Source organism: Ziziphus jujuba, chromosome 5 (assembly GCF_031755915.1).
Source record: "Ziziphus jujuba cultivar Dongzao chromosome 5, ASM3175591v1".
Lineage (NCBI taxonomy): Eukaryota > Viridiplantae > Streptophyta > Magnoliopsida > Rosales > Rhamnaceae > Ziziphus > Ziziphus jujuba.
In genome coordinates, this window is record NC_083383.1 from 15,985,168 (window position 1) to 16,003,700 (window position 18,533).

At 31.4% G+C, this 18,533-nt stretch overlaps 1 protein-coding gene across 1 annotated transcript; it reads left to right on the forward strand.

Moving 5' to 3' along the window:
- The first annotated feature begins 12,246 nt into the window (after window positions 1-12,246).
- Window positions 12,247-12,898, forward strand: LOC107421167 (14 kDa proline-rich protein DC2.15). The gene has a single exon (XM_016030346.4). It carries the CDS (start codon window positions 12,340-12,342, stop codon window positions 12,691-12,693), a length of 354 nt encoding a protein of 117 aa, XP_015885832.1. The 5' UTR covers window positions 12,247-12,339; the 3' UTR covers window positions 12,694-12,898.
- Window positions 12,899-18,533: the final 5,635 nt, after the last annotated feature.

An 18,533-nucleotide genomic window follows, 5' to 3' on the forward strand; every position in this document is an offset into this window, starting at 1 on the left:
TCATTGTAAATTAATTAATTCCTACTTCAAAATAAGGAAATTAATTAATCCAAATTAGATTAGGAAAGGATGTGAAATTAGGCAATTTCCTAATTGGATTCTATGTTGGTCAAAATTTCCTAATCCTTTTAGGGTTTTATTTTGTTCATTCAAAGCCTATTTAAGGGCTTATTTTCAATGAGAAAGGGGAAGCTTGAATTTTATATAGAAAATTATTTGTGAGATTGAATTCTCTTTGTTCTTTTGAACACCTAAAACACCATTAGTGAATGAGTGTTTTAGTTTGACTTATCAATAGGCTATCCATCACCTATTGTGGCATCTTCATTATATACCAAGGTTTCTAATCACAGGTTGGTTAGGGGTCAAGGTGACCATTAAAACGTGAACATAATTAGATCCGGGCTAATATAATACAGGTTTAGGAGCAGGTCGTCCTAGGTTCGTATCATTTGGTATCAGAGCCAAATTTTGTTCAGGTTTGATCTATCTTTATTTGCTTTATTTATTTTTGTGTTATTCTGCAATTTTAGCATTAGGTTAAGGTTGTATCCATATACACGTTCTGCATCTTTAAAAAAAAAAAAAAATTCATTCCTAGTTGAATTAAGATTTCTTAGTTTTATCGTATTTTTGTTTCCTAATTTGTTGGTTGTTTTTCATCATTGTTCTTGTTAATTTTGGTTTTTGTTGATTTTTCTTTCCTATTTTAGTCTTAAATATTTGCATTCATCTATTCAAAAAAAAAAAAAAAAAAGAGTTTGCGGCAACATTTAAAAAAAAAAAAACTGCACATTTGTGTTTATTTGGAGGTTACTGGTTTGGTGAATTTTTGGAGTTGGAATTGCAAATTTGTTGTTTATTCTTGCTACTTCAGTTGTGTCTGATATTCAGTGAGTGAAAAAAAAAAAAAAAAAAAAGAAGAAAGCCGAATATAAAATATATATATATAGCGGTTTGTTGAAAATTGGTGTTGAAGTTTGTTGCTGGAAATTTTTTGTAACTGCTGCTTTGTTGATTATTTATTCCATATTTGGAGTTTCTGGAGAGTTATCTTTGTTAATGGATATTTGAGTTTGAGTGCTAAATTATATGGATTAAAATTAGTTAAAGGATTTGATACAAAACTTGAATTACAAGAACAACAACCAACACTTTTCTATATTTTTGTTCTCTTTGATTCTTGTTCGTATTTGAATTTATTTTTCTAGAATTTTATTCTTGAACTCATAATCTATTACCACCTGGTCCATTTCTTCAAAATTCCAAAGTTTTCCCATTAATTTGCTTTATTTTGCCTAGAAAAGCCGAAATTAGGTTTTGTTAAATTCTTTCGGTATTGCCTACCTTTAGCTACTGTTTTATTGATAAGTTTAATTAAAACATACTTGTAATATAATTGCTGTTTTTTGGGTGTTTTAATTAGAACTTTGAGTTAATTCTTTGAGTGGAAAAAAAAAAAGACAAGAGAGTGTGAGCTTAAAAGAGGGTAAAAGCCGAAACTAGTGTGTAAACACGAGTGTCGAGACCTTGTTTGAGTGAAACACGTGAGGGAGTGAATATTGTGAGGATTTTTTTTATTTTTGCAGTATTTTACTAACATGGCAGATTCTAGAATAAGAAGAGGAGACCCACCACTGAGAATTAATGAAGAGGAGTCCGTAGGATTTCATGGTGATCCACAAGCTACCTGGAGTGGTGAGCAAACGGAATTGAAAGCTGTTTTGGAACAATTACAGCGGGTGAATGCTCAAGTTGATCACATGAATCAAAGGATGGGAAGGCTAGAAGTTTCCCAAGGAATTCTGAACACATGAAATAGGCAAGAATTCCATGAAGGTCTAGGTCGAGGTCGAGGACGAGGAGGCCGTGAAAAACCGAGAGAGGAATTTGAGGAGGAGAATTTCGGTGGAGACTTTGAGAAAGGCATGGATGAAACCTTTGTTGCCCAAGAGAGAGCTGGCCATTGAAGGTATAGGAGGGAAGAAATAGATGACAATCTTAGCAATATCAAGATCAACATCCCACCATTCATGGGAAAAAGTGATCCCGAGGCATATTTGGAATGGGAAGAAAAGATGGAGATGATATTCGACTGCCATAATTATTCGGAGGGTAAGAAGGTGAAGTTGGCAGCAATGGAGTTTGGCCATTGTGCACTCCAATGGTGGACAAATGAGCAAGGCACCCGGAGGAGAGTTGGTAATGACTTGATCACAACATGGCGACAAATGAAAGGAGCCATGAGAAAGCAGTTTGTGCCATCACATTACCATAGGTTATTGCATCAAAGGCTTCAATCTTTAATGCAAGGAAGTAGGTCCGTGGAGGATTATTATAAGGAGATGGAGATGCTCATGATGAGGCTGAATATGAATGAGGATAGGGAGGCAACAATGGCGAGATTTCTTGGTGGTTTGAACCGTAACATTGCCAACCAGCTTGAATTGCAACAATACTTGGAGTTGGAAGAGATGTTGCATGTAGCCATTAAGCTTGAACACCAATTCAAGAGGAGGAGTGTAGGATCATGGCTTAGAGGTGCTTCTAGCAGTGGGAGATTCAATTCAAGTGGCTGGAGAAACAATTCAGCTATTGAAATCAAACCAAAATCGAAAGTTGGAGAAGAAAGTACCAACCGGTCAAAAAGGGAGGCCAATACTGAATCTGTCCAAGCACTTAGAGGTGAGATAAAATCTTATCCTAAACCTCAAAAATCCAGAGAAATAATTTATTTTAAGTGCCAAGGAAGAGGACACATAGCCAGCCAATGCCCAAATAGAAGAATCATGGTATTAAAAGGTGATGGTGAGTTGGAATCTGCAAGTGCAGAAAGTGAAGCTGAAACCGAACAAGAGGAGGAATGCAATGATGATGAAGCCGAACCAGTAGACACATCTAATGCCGAGTTGATCTTGGTTCAAGTAGAGTACTTGCTGTTTACAAAGATGAAGAGCAGATACAAATAGAAAACATCTTCCACACTCGCTGTGAAATACAAGGTAAGATTTATAGCATGATTATAGATAGTGAGAGTTGTACAACGTGATAAGTAATCTTGTAGTTGATAAATTAGGCTTAAAAACAAGTAAACATCCAGAACCCTATAGGTTACAATGGTTAATGATAGTGGTGAGATGAGGGTGAATAAGCAAGCCAAAGTTAAATTTAATATAGGTAGGTATGAGGATGTTGTCTTGTGTGACATTGTACCAATGCATGCCGGAAATATTTTACTAGGTAGACAATGGCAATTTGACAAAGATGCTGCTCATTTTGGTCGAGAAAATAATGTTGTTTTTAGGTTTAAAGGAAAGAAAATCAAGCTGGAGCCATTGACTCCCCAGGAGGTCTACAAAGATCAACTACAAATGCAACAAAGGAGGGAGGCCAAAAAACTCAAGGAGAAAACAAGTATGGCACCAACGGCTTCACCATCTTTTCAAGAAGGTGAGATTGAGGTTGCTAATCAAGGTAAGCTTTCTAAAACCCAAATCGAGTGGAAAAACCAAGAGAAAGCCAAGAGGGGGGTGAGAAAAGAGAGTAAACCCGAGAGCACCAACAATCTGGAAATTCCTGCCAATGAGAGCCAAACCGAGGGAAGAAAAAGAAAAGAAAGAAAAGAGAGGAAAAACCAGAATTTTTATTTGAGTTTTGGGGATATTAATAAGGTTATTGAATGTACGAAACCCTTACTGGTCATGATATATAAAGAAAACTATTTTAATGATCAAACTAACTTTGAAGAACTTGAATTGCCAAGTTCAATGATTTCTCTTTTGAAGGAATTTGGAGATGTTTTTCCGAATGAGATTCCAAGTGGACTACCACCTATTCGAGGGATAGAACATCAAATTGACTTTGTCCCAGGGGCTTCCCTATCAAATAAACCAACATATAGAACCAATCCCGAAGAAACAAAGGAGCTGCAAAAACAGGTAAGTAATTTGCTTGATAAATGATACATTTGTGAGAATTTAAGGCCATGAGCTGTCCCTATTTTGTTGGTACCTAAAAAGGATGGTTCTTGGAGGATGTGTGTTGATTGTAGGCCTATAAATAACATCACCATTAAATATAGACATCCCATTCCTAGATTAGATGATATGCTTGATGAGTTGCATGGTGCTTGCATGTTTACTAAAAATGATCTTAGGAATGGCTATCATCAAATTAGAATGAAAGAAGGTGATGAATGGAAAACCACATTTAAAACTAAATATGGGCTGTATGAATGGTTAGTTATGCCTTTTGGATTATCTAATGCACCTAGTACTTTCATGAGGCTTATGAATCATGTGATGCATCCATTTATTGGTAAATTTGTGGTTGTTTATTTTGATGAAATTTTGGTGTATAGCCGAAACTTGGATGAGCATGTGGATCAACTTAGGCAAGTTTTGCAAGTTCTTAGAAAGGAAAGATTGTTTGCTAACATGAACAAGTGTGATTTTTGCAAAGATGAGCTTGTTTTTCTAGGATTTGTAATAAGTGCTACAGGAATCAAAGTGGATCAAGCTAAAGTGCAAGCAATCAAAAAGTGACCGGTTCCTACAACAAGCACCTAAATGAGGAGTTTCCATGGCTTAGCAAGTTTTTATAGAAGATTTGTCAAGGATTTTAGCACCATAGCCGCACCTTTGAATGAAGTTGTCAAGAAGAATGTTGGCTTTAAATGGGAGGAAGTACAAGAAAAATCTTTTAATTTGTTGAAAGAAAAATTGTGTAATGCACCTTTATTAGTTTTGCCAAATTTTTCTAAGTCTTTTGAAATTGAATGTGATGCTTCGGGTGTAGGTATTGGAGCTGTCTTAATGAAAGAAGGAAGACCCATAGCCTACTTTAGTGAAAAATTAAATGGAGCTACATTAAACTACCCGACATACGATAAGGAGATGTATGCTTTGGTGAAGGCTTTGGAGACGTGGCAGCATTATCTCATGCCAAAGGAGTTTGTGATTCATACGGATCATGAGTCTTTAAAGCATATTAAGGGTCAAGAAAAGTTCAACTGAAGGCATGCCAAGTGGATTGAATTTATTGAACCTTTTCCATATGTGATCCGCTACAAAAAAGGTAAGGAAAATGTGGTTGCCGATGCATTATCGCGAAGGTATGTACTCTTTTCTACCTTAGATGCTCGATTGCTTGGATTTGAACAATTGAAAGAACTTTATGAGCATGATAGTGACTTTGGAGAAATTTTTAAAACCTGTTTGAAACATGGATTTAATAAATTTTACATATTTGAGGGGTATTTGTTTAAGGAAAGCAAACTTTGTGTGCCTAATTGCAGCATTAGGGAATTATTGGTTCGGGAAGGACATGGGGGTGGTTTAATGGGTCATTTTGGTGTCTTTAAAACTTTATCCTTGCTGCAAGAACATTTTTATTGGCATAACATGAGGAGAGATGTTGAGAGAATTTGTGAAAGATGTTTGAAGTGCCGAAAAACAAAATCAATATTGAAGCCACATGGATTGTACAAGCCTTTATCGATTCCTACCTATCTTTGGGTAGATTTGTCTATGGATTTTATTCTTGGTTTGCCTAGGTCAAGGACAGGTAAGAATTCAATATTTGTTGTAGTAGATAGGTTTTCTAAGATGACATATTTTATTGCATGTAATAAAACTGATGATGCATCCAATGTTGCTAATTTATTTTTCAAGGAAATTGTGAGATTGCATGGAATGCCAAGAACTATTGTTTTGGATAGGGATGCTAAGTTCTTAAGTTATTTTTGGAAAACTTTGTGGACTAAGTTAGGTACTAAGCTTTTATTTTCAACTACTTGTCATCCACAAACTGATGAACAAACCGAAATAGTAAATAGAACTTTGTCTGCATTGTTGAGAGCATTAATTAGTCGAAATTTGAGAACTTGGGAGGATTGTTTGCCACATGTTGAATTTGCTTATAATAGATCTTTGTATTCAGCAACTAAATTTACTCCTTTTGAAATTATTTATGGTTTTAATCCTTTGACTCCATCAGATCTAACACTTTTACCTTTAAGTGAACGTGCTAATCTAGATGGGAAATAAAAAGCTGATTTTGTTAAGCAGATTCATGAAAAAACTAAGGCAAATATTGAGAGGAGGACCGAGCAATATGCAAGGAATGCTAACCAAAGCCGAAAACAGGTTGTTTTTGAACCTGGGGATTGGGTTTGGTTACATTTGAGGAAGGAGAGGTTTCCTGAACAGCAGAAATCAAAATTGATGCCGAGAGGGGATGGACCTTTTCAAGTTTTGGAGCGGATAAATGACAATGCTTACAAACTTGATTTACCAGGTGAGTATAATGTTAGTGCTACATTCAATGTTGCTAATTTGTCTCCTTTTCCTGCAGGTAATGATTTTGATTTGAGAGCAAATCCTTTTCAAGAGGAGGGGAATGATGCGAATCTGCCCATGCTCGCACAACCGACAACTCACTGGGGTACTAATCCGATACGGATGAAGATTGGACCGATCACTAGGGCTCAAGCTAAGAGGTTTAAGGACAACCTCGCTGTCTTTATCTAGAAAGTAATTCATTCTCAAAAGGGCTTGTCCATACGGGTTTAGGAGCAGGTCGTCCTAGGTTCATATCATAAACTTGTAGAAGTCTTATTTCTTGGTATATGCATGCTTGATCATTACAAAAGTAGAAAATAACCTTAATGAATCCAAAATTAACTAAAAACTTATTTAGTAGGTTGAAAATGAACAAAAAGTGCAGCGGAAGTACAAATCTAGAAACTTTAAAAACAAGATATTATGAAAGCATAAACTAATGGAAAGTGAAAATATTAAGGAATTGCAACATGGCTTTAAAAATTCAGTGTAATCGTTGATAAAACCATGGCATTGCTACGTTTTACTCCAAATTCTCCTTAAAAAGTCGAAAATCTCCATAAAATGTATGTAATTGTAGCATGGAGTTAATTGCATTAATTGGCAACAACTAGAAAGCTACATAGAACAGAATTGCTAAACTAGTAGTATTTGTTAAGCATAAAACCTCAAAGTCAACCTATGAAACTAAGTTTTCTTAATAGAAACTGTCTCAATTTCTATAAGGTCAACTATATATGCTCTTTACTCCACATCTTTATAGAGGGAGAAGGACTGTTGCACTGCTTACAATGTTGGAAAAATTGCAGGTATAGACTCATTCACAGACTGTAGTATGAGGATCATTGGAACCTGAGGTGGGCGAGAAACCTAGATTGATGCCAAGAGCCTTCTCGCAGGTAGTTTCTCTATCATTGTAAATACGCTTCGGATCGAGTAGACCAACGACAATCTACCTGGGTTCAGACCCTGAATGCCTTTGCTTAACTGGTTTTTAAATACACACCACCACCACCACCACCACCACCACCACCACTAAGCTCAAATTCTTCCAGCAGACCAACAAAGTCTCAAATTCTTATGAAAGAGGAAAGAACCTCAAAGCAATGTGAGCATGCATAATGTGGGGAAAATTTCATACAATTTTTTTTGTTGCACAAATGCGTGGGAAGAAGAAGGATGGTGAGGTTAAGTTGTTTGAAGAAAAATGGTGTTCTGGGGGTGATGTTTGCACTGTGAGATGGAGGAAGGATTTGGGAGGGTGAATTTGGGTTGGTTTAGTCTTTAAGTTAAGCGCAAAGTTTTGGACATAAAACAACATAGTGAATTTTTTTTTTTTTGGGGTAAATGTTGATGATTGATGAGTTAACATAGAAATTATCATTGATAATTTTCCGTCCTTTGTCACAACTGGATTCAAAAAATTGCATGAAAAAATGCGGCAAAAAACTTTTGAGGTCTTCTCTATCAAAAAACCATGTGATAACACGAGCGTTGTCCCTGAATGTATGGTGGAAACATGCTACCTTGATGAGGACAATCATTGTCACTGAAAGATGCATGATAATGTGACAATGCCTATTGATGTCATAGTTGATGGAAATCCAGTGACAATTGTTTCAGCGTCAACCCGAAATTTGTGAGTGTTCTTGGTTTTTGTGGTGTAATTTTTTTTTTTTTTTTTTGCGTTTTTATTTTTATTTTTTTATTTTTTTTATGATTTAGAATCACGCTGGATCCATAAAGGATGTAACTTCTTTACCCTATGTTGTTTGTTTGAAAATATATTACAATAACATATTGGTGTTTTTGTTAATCTAGCTTTCTTGTGTAGTTCTTTATTTCCTTTTCAAAACAAACTGTTTATCTGTTTCAAAATTTAGAAGATACTAAGCAATTTACGTCATGGTTCGTAAATTTAATATTAGTAGTTGAAAGAAAACTAATACTAATAACATAAACAAGAAATAATTAACATTAATATTTAAGTGCTTTGCATTGGAGTGCAAATAGACAACACTAACCGGAAACCACATAACACCGTTCAATTCTACCAGTGACGGTTACCCATGTGATTTATTGCTATGAAGGTTGTTAATTGCCCATATTAAATTATATTTAAATTTTTTGAACCAAAAATTTAACATAAAAAAGAAATATTTTTGAAAAATCAATTAAATTGCCACATATATATATATATATATATATATATGATTTTCACTCCTGATGGTCAGTAATAGTGAATATAACATTTTTCTTTTTAAAAATACATATGGCAAACCAATAGTTATGTATTGGCCTGAGAGGGCATAGTCCCCCAAGCTTTTGAAATATTTTTATTTAATGTATATATTTTAAATTTTTTTAAAAAAAAAATTAGCTAATATTTTTAAAATGGATATTTAGCCCCTAAATAAGGCGAACCAAAGAAAATAAATAAGGTAAGGGAGTTATTTAATAAGTTAGTAATTTTTTATTAGATAATTTAGTGTTTTTGATGAAAATTTGTTAGTAATCAAAAGATTAGATGGAAAATGCTTGTAATTTTGTTAGATTCTCTCTCTTTCTCTCTCTCTTTCTCTCTTTTTTTCTCTCTCTATATATATATGAATATGTATATAGAGATCGTCTATGGTACGGACATTCACATTTTGTTATGGTGCGGACTTCCTCTAAAATAATGGTTTTTGAAAAAACCGTCATCAATACTATATATAAAGATGAATGGCTTTTTCAAAATTCATCTTTGAGGATATCTACACTATAACAAGATATAGACGTCTGTACTATAGAATTTCATTATGGGTATATATATATATACATAAATATAGTTTCTAGAAAATTTTATATTCTTTAATTATCAATTAGAAAATAATATATAATGACAAATATATTTGGAAACAAAACTAATCAAAATATTGAAAATAAAAAGACCATAAAATTATTTTAGAAAATTTCAATTAACATTTTTCTTTTGTATCACTAATGTATCATTTTTTTTTTTTTGAATCCTAAAGTTTTTATTTAATCTCCATATAAAATTGTATATTTTCTGTGGATATATAATTATATATATGAGTTAAAATAATTTTATTCAATATATATTTATTTTAAGAAAATAATGTTGCCCCCAAAAATTATTTTCTGGGCTCCGCGTGCAAGGATGAAGATGACTAAAACCAAAGCTTTATAAACCCCATGAGAATCTTCTTGTCTCTCATCCAATTGCAAGATAGAACCATGAGAAGGAGGTAGCCAACCGGCAAGGGCTCTTGACAAGAAAGCATCACAGTTTTTATCTCTCTTTCTTTTTCTTTTTTTTCTTTTTTTCTTTTTTTTTAATCTTAGAATAAATAAATATAATACTACTTTTTTAAAAAAGTAGAACTGACATTGCCTTCTAATGGGGGTAATCAACTTATAAGCTACATTAATCACTTTTTTCTTTCCTACTTCTAAGTTTTTACATTGAATTCAACATCATTGTTTCAAAACATAATGGTTTTGTTACGACTTGTTCTTGAAGAAATCTTTTTTTTTTTTTTGGTTAATTGTATTTTAATATCTCTAACTTTTATAATTTTACGATTTAGATTTTCAATTTTTAGAAATAGCAATATTTTACACCATCAATTTTTAAATTAATTTATTACAAATTCATAGAATCCTCAATTTGATTAAACAAACTGGTAACAATTTTGTCTATGTGGGAACTTTCTTTTCAATGATCAACACTTTAATTTTTTTACTCATAGACTCTTGATATAAGTTTTTGGACCAAATTGTTACCATTTTGTGTATTTAGATTGGAGATTTGATTAATTTACAACAAATTAAAAAGTTGAGAATTTAAATTACTACTTTTAAAAGTTTAGAATTTAAATTGCAAAACTCTTCAAATCAAGATAGAAAGTGCAATTAATCATTTTTTTTTTAAGTTTTATTTACACTCCTTCAATTTTGGCATTATTTCATTTAGACCCTACGTTTTTTTAAATTATCATTTATCTATTTTGGATTCTTAAATTATCAAAATAAATTATTTATCAAATTTTATGAATCAATTATCACAGTTAAAGATTAAAATTGTATTTTATAATATTATTTTATCATAAAACACAAACTTTTTTTTTTTACATTTGACTATTAAAATTAACAGGTAAAAATTGAAAAATGGATCTGTTTTAATATATATATATATATATATAATTAAATGGAGATTAATAATAATTTTTAAAAAGTATAAAGTTTAAATGAAATAATAGCAAATCTAAAAAAGTATAAATAAAAATTTACTTTTTTTCCCAGATAAGTTAAGAGGAACAAAAAAAAAAAAAATCTGCCTGAGCTCTTTATCCTTATAAAATTGTCCAGTACTCATTTGGCATGCAAAAGTACGCTATTTTAAGACTTAAGTTGATTTATCCTTTACAAAATAAATAAATAAAAGCTTAAGTTGATTAATGTGAACTAAAAATAGTCCAAATCTAGTACTCTTTCTTCAAAGTGGCAGTTCAAATTAGCGTGATTAATTGGTAACAAATGATTTTAATTGTGTTGCTCTTTAAAAATATATATATATATATATATATTATGCTAGATGTAGACCTTGAAATCGACCTCCAAAACTAGAATCCCAATATCAAAAACCAGGCCCGACAGTAAACATCAACAGCATGTGATCCGAAATGCAATTCGGACCTAAAATTGCTTCGAATAATTGAAAGAATATCGCAACCCTTGACAGATTACAAGACAGGGAAACACCAAAAAAGTGGTTCTTATTTGTCAGGACCCTCTAGCTGGAAACCATTACTGATGTAGCCACCCAAAAAAAAAAAAAAAAAAAAGGTTTTATTCTAGTCACGTTACAAAGATTGCTGTGGGCAGAAACCTCCTTGGCCTTTTGGGTATTTGGCTATACACATTACTTGTTTATATATATATATTTATATATGTCGCTATTGATTGTTTTTTTAATCATGTTACAATAAATTTTACTCTATAAAGGAAGAGGAATGTTTTTTGAACCCACAATGAGGGATTTTATTTATTTATTTATTTTTTTGGTAAAACACAATGAGGGATTTATTAGTAGAACAATTTTACTAGTCATATATATATAGTCTGTTTTCATTGTAAATGACCATATTTTATTAAAAAGTAGAGATAGTTTTGGTAAACGGTTATAAAAAAAATTGTAATTTAAAATAACATCTGCATTGGAAATTTTTTATATATTGCAAATTCAAATTATGTTTTTAATATCAAAATTAGCATAAGGATTTATTTTTTCAACCTTTAAATCACATTAAAATATAAGATTTAAAATTATATGTATTAATTTGAATTTTAATATATTATTAAATTTATATTTATTATTTTTAAATTTTAAATTCTAATATTTGATATGATCTAAAAATTAATAAAAAAAAGACCGAATATTAATATTATCAAATCATTTTTATACGAATCTAACTATTTATATATATATATATATATCCCTATTTACATTGCAATTTGCTTTTATTTCACCCAATTTTCTTATTTTCCTTCAAATATCTCATAGAAACAAAAAAATTGGCCCTTACTTAGATTACCCTCAAATTTCTTCATGAGGTTGAAATTGTATTTGGAATCATAATAAATATTGGCCTTTACTACTTTTGTTTTCACTTTGAAGGAACCACAAAAAAAGATTATAAAATCAAGGATGATAAATTTCTAATGTCCTCTTGTACAAGAACAATAAATTATTTCACGGTAATAATACTAATATATACAAATAGACAAAAAAGATATCTTTTATCACAAACTTACGAAAATTCCAACTGTTAAGAGTATCATCCCTTTACTCGCTCTTCCACTCAAACCAGCTTCCATCATCAACCTCACAAATTCCCTTTATAAAGGCCACCCATTCTCTCCCATAAGGCACAAATCCCCTTAAACAAAAAGCCATTTATACGCCCAAAGATTCTTCAATTGCTCATTAGCCATGGCTTCTAACAAGCTCTCTGCAACCATTCTAATCTTCTCCCTGCTCTTCTCTGCAACATTTTCTAGTGCTTGCAACACATGCAATCCTAAGCCTGCACATTGCCCTAAAGACACACTGAAACTTGGGGTTTGTGTGGACCTTCTTGGGCTAGTTAACGTTAGTGTTGGAACACCTGCATCAAGCAAATGCTGTGCTCTGCTTGGAGGCTTGGCTGATTTGGAAGTTGCACTTTGTCTTTGCACTGCCATTAAAGCTAATGTGCTTGGAATCAACTTGAATGTGCCTCTTACACTTAGTTTGCTTGTCAGTGCTTGCCAGAAATCAGTTCCTCCTGGTTTTGTATGTGAATGAAATTAAAGATTCGCTTTTCATGCTTTTCTCTTTATTTTTTTATGTTTTTTTTTTTTTTTTTGGGTTTCGTTTTCTGTGAGGTTTTTTTTTGGTTGTGTTTGTTTCTTCAATTGTGGGGAGAAAACTAGGGCTCTAGGTTTTGTTGGAGAATGATAATCAATGTGATTTGTTTGAATAAAAAAGGCAAGTCCCTTTGCCTTCAATAGATTTCTTCTTTTTTTTTTTTTTTTTTTTTTTTTTTTGCTAAAAGCCTTGAATAGATTTCTTTGTAATATTTGTTTATAACAACTTTATTGTTGTGCATAATATTTATGCACTTTTGTTTAGTTATATGGATCTGTCTGAAATTATTAAATCCTTTCCAAAAGAAAAATGAAAAACAAAAAGAAGAAGATCAGAGATAGAATCCAACTGAAAGGTGTGGAAGATATGTAGTTAAAAAATAAAATAAATAAATAAGGGACAATAGTTTATGACCCAACAATGGTTAATGTCATATATCTTAAAATAACAATTGAGCTATGTATGTAGCTCCTTCCCCCCCCTTCCCTCTCACAAGAGAATTATTGTTATCATTACACAGGCACACATATTTAATAATAATGCTATAGATAGAAGGGATTTGAACTAGGGATTTCATCATTTGAAGAGATAGTAGCTTAACTGCTGGTTATTTTACCTACTTATTCAGTAATTACTATGATAACATACTAATGGTTGAAATAATATATAAAATAAATTAAATATGAATAATCCAAAATAGATTTAGATATTTCTATTGAAATTAATATGAATAAATTGAATTTTCATGGTTAATCACCATGCTAACTAGTGTACGACAACTAAAGTAGTTGTAATAAAAGAAAATATATTTTTCTAATCAACTTTCATTTCACTTATTCAAAATTCATAAGCTAGAACACATGGAAAACAAAAAAAAAAAAAAAAAAAAAAAAGGAAGGAGCAAAGTAAGCAAAACTCAATACACATTTCATTTTTTGCCACTTTTTTTTTTTTTTCAATATTTCCATATGAGTAGTAAAAGTAAATGCTTAATTGACATGACATATGGCATAAAAACATGTAAGATTAAGGCAAGGATAAGGAGACAAAAATAATTCACGTGACTGGTCTACAACAAATAATTTACCCATGCTTTTCTTATCTTGGCTAAATTTCAAAATAGCCTTTCTTTTTACAAGATTACATCATTATTTTGAAAAATTACAATATAGCCATTTTAAATTTCATTTTTGTTCCTGTGTAGGTCCCTATATTTTGCATTTTTTTTGGCAAAATCCATCTCTAACTTATAATACTACAAGACCCTCGCATTTTATTTTTGTTTCATTTCAGTGCTTGTTAATCAACCTATATATTTTTCTCAAAATAACACTTTTAATCTTTTCTCTTGTGTTTTCTAGCAAAGGTCCAAAGTATAATCACCCACACCAATATAGAAAACAAAAACAAATCATTTATTGTTTTAATATTCATATCTTCTTATACTAATTTTAACAGCGATTATGATTTTTTTTTTTTTTATTTGAGAAAACTTACAGCTTTCATCTATGTTTCTATTTGTGTTGGAATCATATAGTGAAAACCAAGAATCGTACAGTTGAATACAATATGTGATAAAAATATATTTTCATTATCCGTTACTATCCTGTAGTAGTGTAGAAAATATCTTCTTCAATCCACAAGACCTTCCAAACTATTTGTTACGTGATAGATCTGCATGTAGACACACCTAATTAAAAAATAAACAAAAAGATTAATCTAAAAAACACACTGAAACCTCATAGTTTCTGATATTCTATCAAGCTATTGAATTTCGTATTAAGATTCTCAACCTCTAAAAAATAATCCGTAAAACCTTATATAATAGGAGGGTAATAAGCAGTATATTTATATATTGCTAAACTGAATCCTCCTAAGATTTTATAACTTTGGGCTCAATTAATAGTCTTCTTCTTATATCTTAATAACCAATTAAATGAGTTTTGTCATTTAATAAGCTGGTTTGGGGATCGTACGACCAATTATTATTCAAAACTCCTGATCAATGGATTAACTTGTTCCAAGAGCATCAATCCAATAATCTCTTATTTTCTTTGAGCAAGCTTAGGATTTTGATCTAATACGGTGCTATTCCACTAAAGCCCAGATTTAAACTCCAAGATTAATAATGTTTATATTAAATGTATTTTTCTTTATAAAATATCAATAATTAATTGATGATAATTTTTGTTAATCAATTAATTATATATTCTCTTGACTTATCGGTTTCTTTAACAAATCCAATGCACTAGCCAATAACTTTCAATATCTGAGTACCAAAACATATTAGGAGAATATTTCATAGAAATTTCATTTTGTATATTTCATAAATACCTTGTAATAAAAAACTATAATTCCCAAATAATCAAGATATTGGTCATTTATAATAAACCTCACTAATTCCCAAATCATCAAGATATCAGTCGTTAACAATAGACATCATCTATTGATAACTTAAAGAACTATAGTCACTTAATTACCTATTTATAATGTATTCAATATTGAAAAAAAAAAAAATAACATATCTAATATTACTTGAGATTTAATTCCTTTTCATAGAAATTTATCCTTAATTAAATCTCTCTCGATTCTCTCAAAATGATCATTATTCATTTTAATATTTTATAATAACCATGACAGATTATTTCATAAATTATTGTAGTCTAAATGAAGTGCCCAACTTTATTTGACAACTATAAGATAATCCATTAATTAAAAGAACCTATGATCATGTGTTCTATAGATTTATAATATGAATTAATCTCGACCTTATACGTAAAATATAATGTGCCTAAACATTTTAAAAAAATTCATATTATTAAATCAGAAAATAAAATTACAACTTATCTTGCTCCTAGAGTACAAATGTAATATACTCCCACTCATTCTAAAGTAAGTCTGGGAACCTTTTCAGACTCATACTATCTACATACTTCTCAAATACTTGCCGAGGTATAGTAAAAAGAAAAAAGGTATACCAAAATTTTCATAGTCAATATTCCTTTAGAAATCTGATTCTATATAGCTAAGAATTTTGAGACTCCCCCTATAATACACAAGCATATAGTCTCTTATTCTCCTTAAATACTTAAGGATATGCTTTATTGCAACCCAGTGTTTCAGTCTAGGATTTGATTTAGAACTAAGAGCAAATATCTAGCCTAGTGCACAGCATGACATACATGGTATAACTAAGAGAATCAAAACAGATTTAAGCATGACTACTGGTAAAAAGATTTCATCATAATCCTTCATACCCTCTTTCTAGTTTTGAAGGTTTCTGTCTTCCATTTGGTCTTCTCTTCCTCTTGTAGATCCATTTGCACCTAAAGGGTTTTACTCCTTTAGGTGCTTCTACAAGAGAATAAACTAAGTTACAATCCATAAATTCCATACATTGATCCATGACCTTTTTTCCACTCTTGCAAATCAATATCTTCCAGTGCTTCTTTATAAATAGTAGGGTCATCATTAGGATTATCCATAATGACCTGATAAGTCTTATATACTAAGGCATACCTTATAAGTTTACGTATTACTCTCCCACTATAATTTTACCGAACTAGATGTTGTACATGTACATGAGGATCTAAGTTTTGTGATTGCGATGGTGGATAACCAATCTTTTCAATATCCTCTTTTTGTTCTTGAGTTTAGTCCTGAACTTGTTCTTGTGCTTGTTCACCTTTGGATACTTCTAGTATATTTTTCCCTATTTGAACATGCATAGAATGCAAGGTGGAGGCCTAGGAATTTCATGTTGATCTCGAACTGAGTTAAGCTCTTCAAGAATCACCTTACTCTTAGGTTTAAAATTCATCACATAATTCTCTTCTAAGAAAGTAATGTGAGTACTCACAATCCCTTTCTTTTCCTTTGGATTATAAAAAATTTCATCTTAGAATAGCCTATAAACATACATGTTTCTGTACGAAATTCTAATTTTTTAAGGTTTCTGTACTAAGATGTGCAACAGCACCCCAAATCCAAATATTGTTTAAAGTGGTTTTGTACCCTTTACATAATTTTATAGGTGTCTTTCAAACATATCTAGATGGAAACAAGTTCAATAGGTATACAACTGTTGCTAAGGCATATCTCTAGAATGACTCAGGTAAAGATGAATAACTAAGCATAAACCTCACTATATCCAAAAGAGTCATATTTCTTCTTTCAGCAACTCTATTTACTAAGGCATTCCAAGGATGATAATTGAGAAACTATCCTCTCTTAAACTCACTAGACAAGTATTCACTGCCTCGGTTATATCAAAGCTGCTTTGTATGGACACCGAATTGCTTTTCTACCTCAGCCTTATACTTTTGAAATTTTTCAAAAGTTTTAAACTTATGGTGCATTAGGTAATTATAATCATATCTTAATTAATCATCAGTGAGAGTGATAAAATACTCAAATCTGCCTCTAGCTTGAACACTCATTGGTTCACATACATTAGTATGCACCAATTCTAGCTATGCAATGGCATTTGGCCTCGAAGCATTTCTTTATTATTTTACCTTCCAAATAAGATTCATATTTTAATATAAATTCAAAGATCAAGGACCTAATTACAAATGCCAAAGATAGATTTCATTTAACATTTTTCTTTTCTTAGATAAATGAAGTTGCTCATCATCTATACTTTCAATGACATTAATATCATCAAACAAAGGAGTCAAAAAATAAAGACCATTCATTACTTCTCTAGAACAAATAAAAGTACCATTACTATTAATAGAAATTGAGGAATTAAATTGGACTCTAAAATCATGTTTAAATAAAAAACTAACAGAGAACAAAATTTCTCTTAAAATCTAGAATAAATGAATAGTCTAACAAACAAAAAGTTTTATTTTTAAAAGGTAACTCCACTAGTTTTATTGCCATCATGGAGACAATTCCTTGTTTCCCAACTTCAAGCTTCTTTGTCCTTTATTGAGCAGGTTTATTATAAACCATTGTAAAGAGTAACAAATATCATTAGTGGCTCATGAATCAATCATCCATTTATCATTGTAATTCTCTACTAAACAACTCTCAACTACAAGTAAACTACCCATACCTAATTTAAGATAATCTTTTTTTCCAGTGACCTTTTTTACTGCAGTTGAAGCTTTCGCTTTTTAGCTTCTTCGTTGCAGCTAATTTGGCAACTAGAACTTCTCCTTTTTGCTTTTTATCCTTCTTTCCACCTTTAGGTTGCCTCTTAGGTTTAGAAGAACCTTCAGCATGATATGCATTTGCAAGCTTCTCGAGAGTCTTTTAAACACTCTCAAGCTGGTGCATGAGATCAATAAGAAAAAGCTTCATATTATACATATTATAATTCATTTTGAATTGATTAAAGCTATCAGGTAGAGATTTTAAGTTCATAGCAATCTACAACTCTTTATCCAACTTAGCCCCCATCACTTCTGTACAACTAAAATTCTCCATCATCATGAGATAATGTTTTCAGACATTCCGTCCAGTCATACAATAGTACATCAACGCCCTTATTGCTGCTTGTCTAATAGTACTACTGGTCTTAGCAAACATCCTATCTACAATCTTGATCATTTATGATGCATCTTCTAGGTTGGATATTTGCTTCTACATATGACTGGCAACTCCGACAAGAATATAACAGCAAACTATAGTATCCGTCAGTTGCCAATTTACATATCTTGTGTTACTTTCCTTATACACATTAGCAACTGGTTCTTAGGACTCTAAGATTGTTAGGACAAATTTGATTCTCTCAAACTCAAGGATAATAAAAAGGTTAGTTATCCATT

Excerpts from the sequence above, each read along its gene's own strand:
- LOC107421167 (XM_016030346.4), top strand. The coding sequence starts at position 12,340 with ATGGCTTCTAACAAGCTCTCTGCAACCATTCTAATCTTCTCCCTGCTC.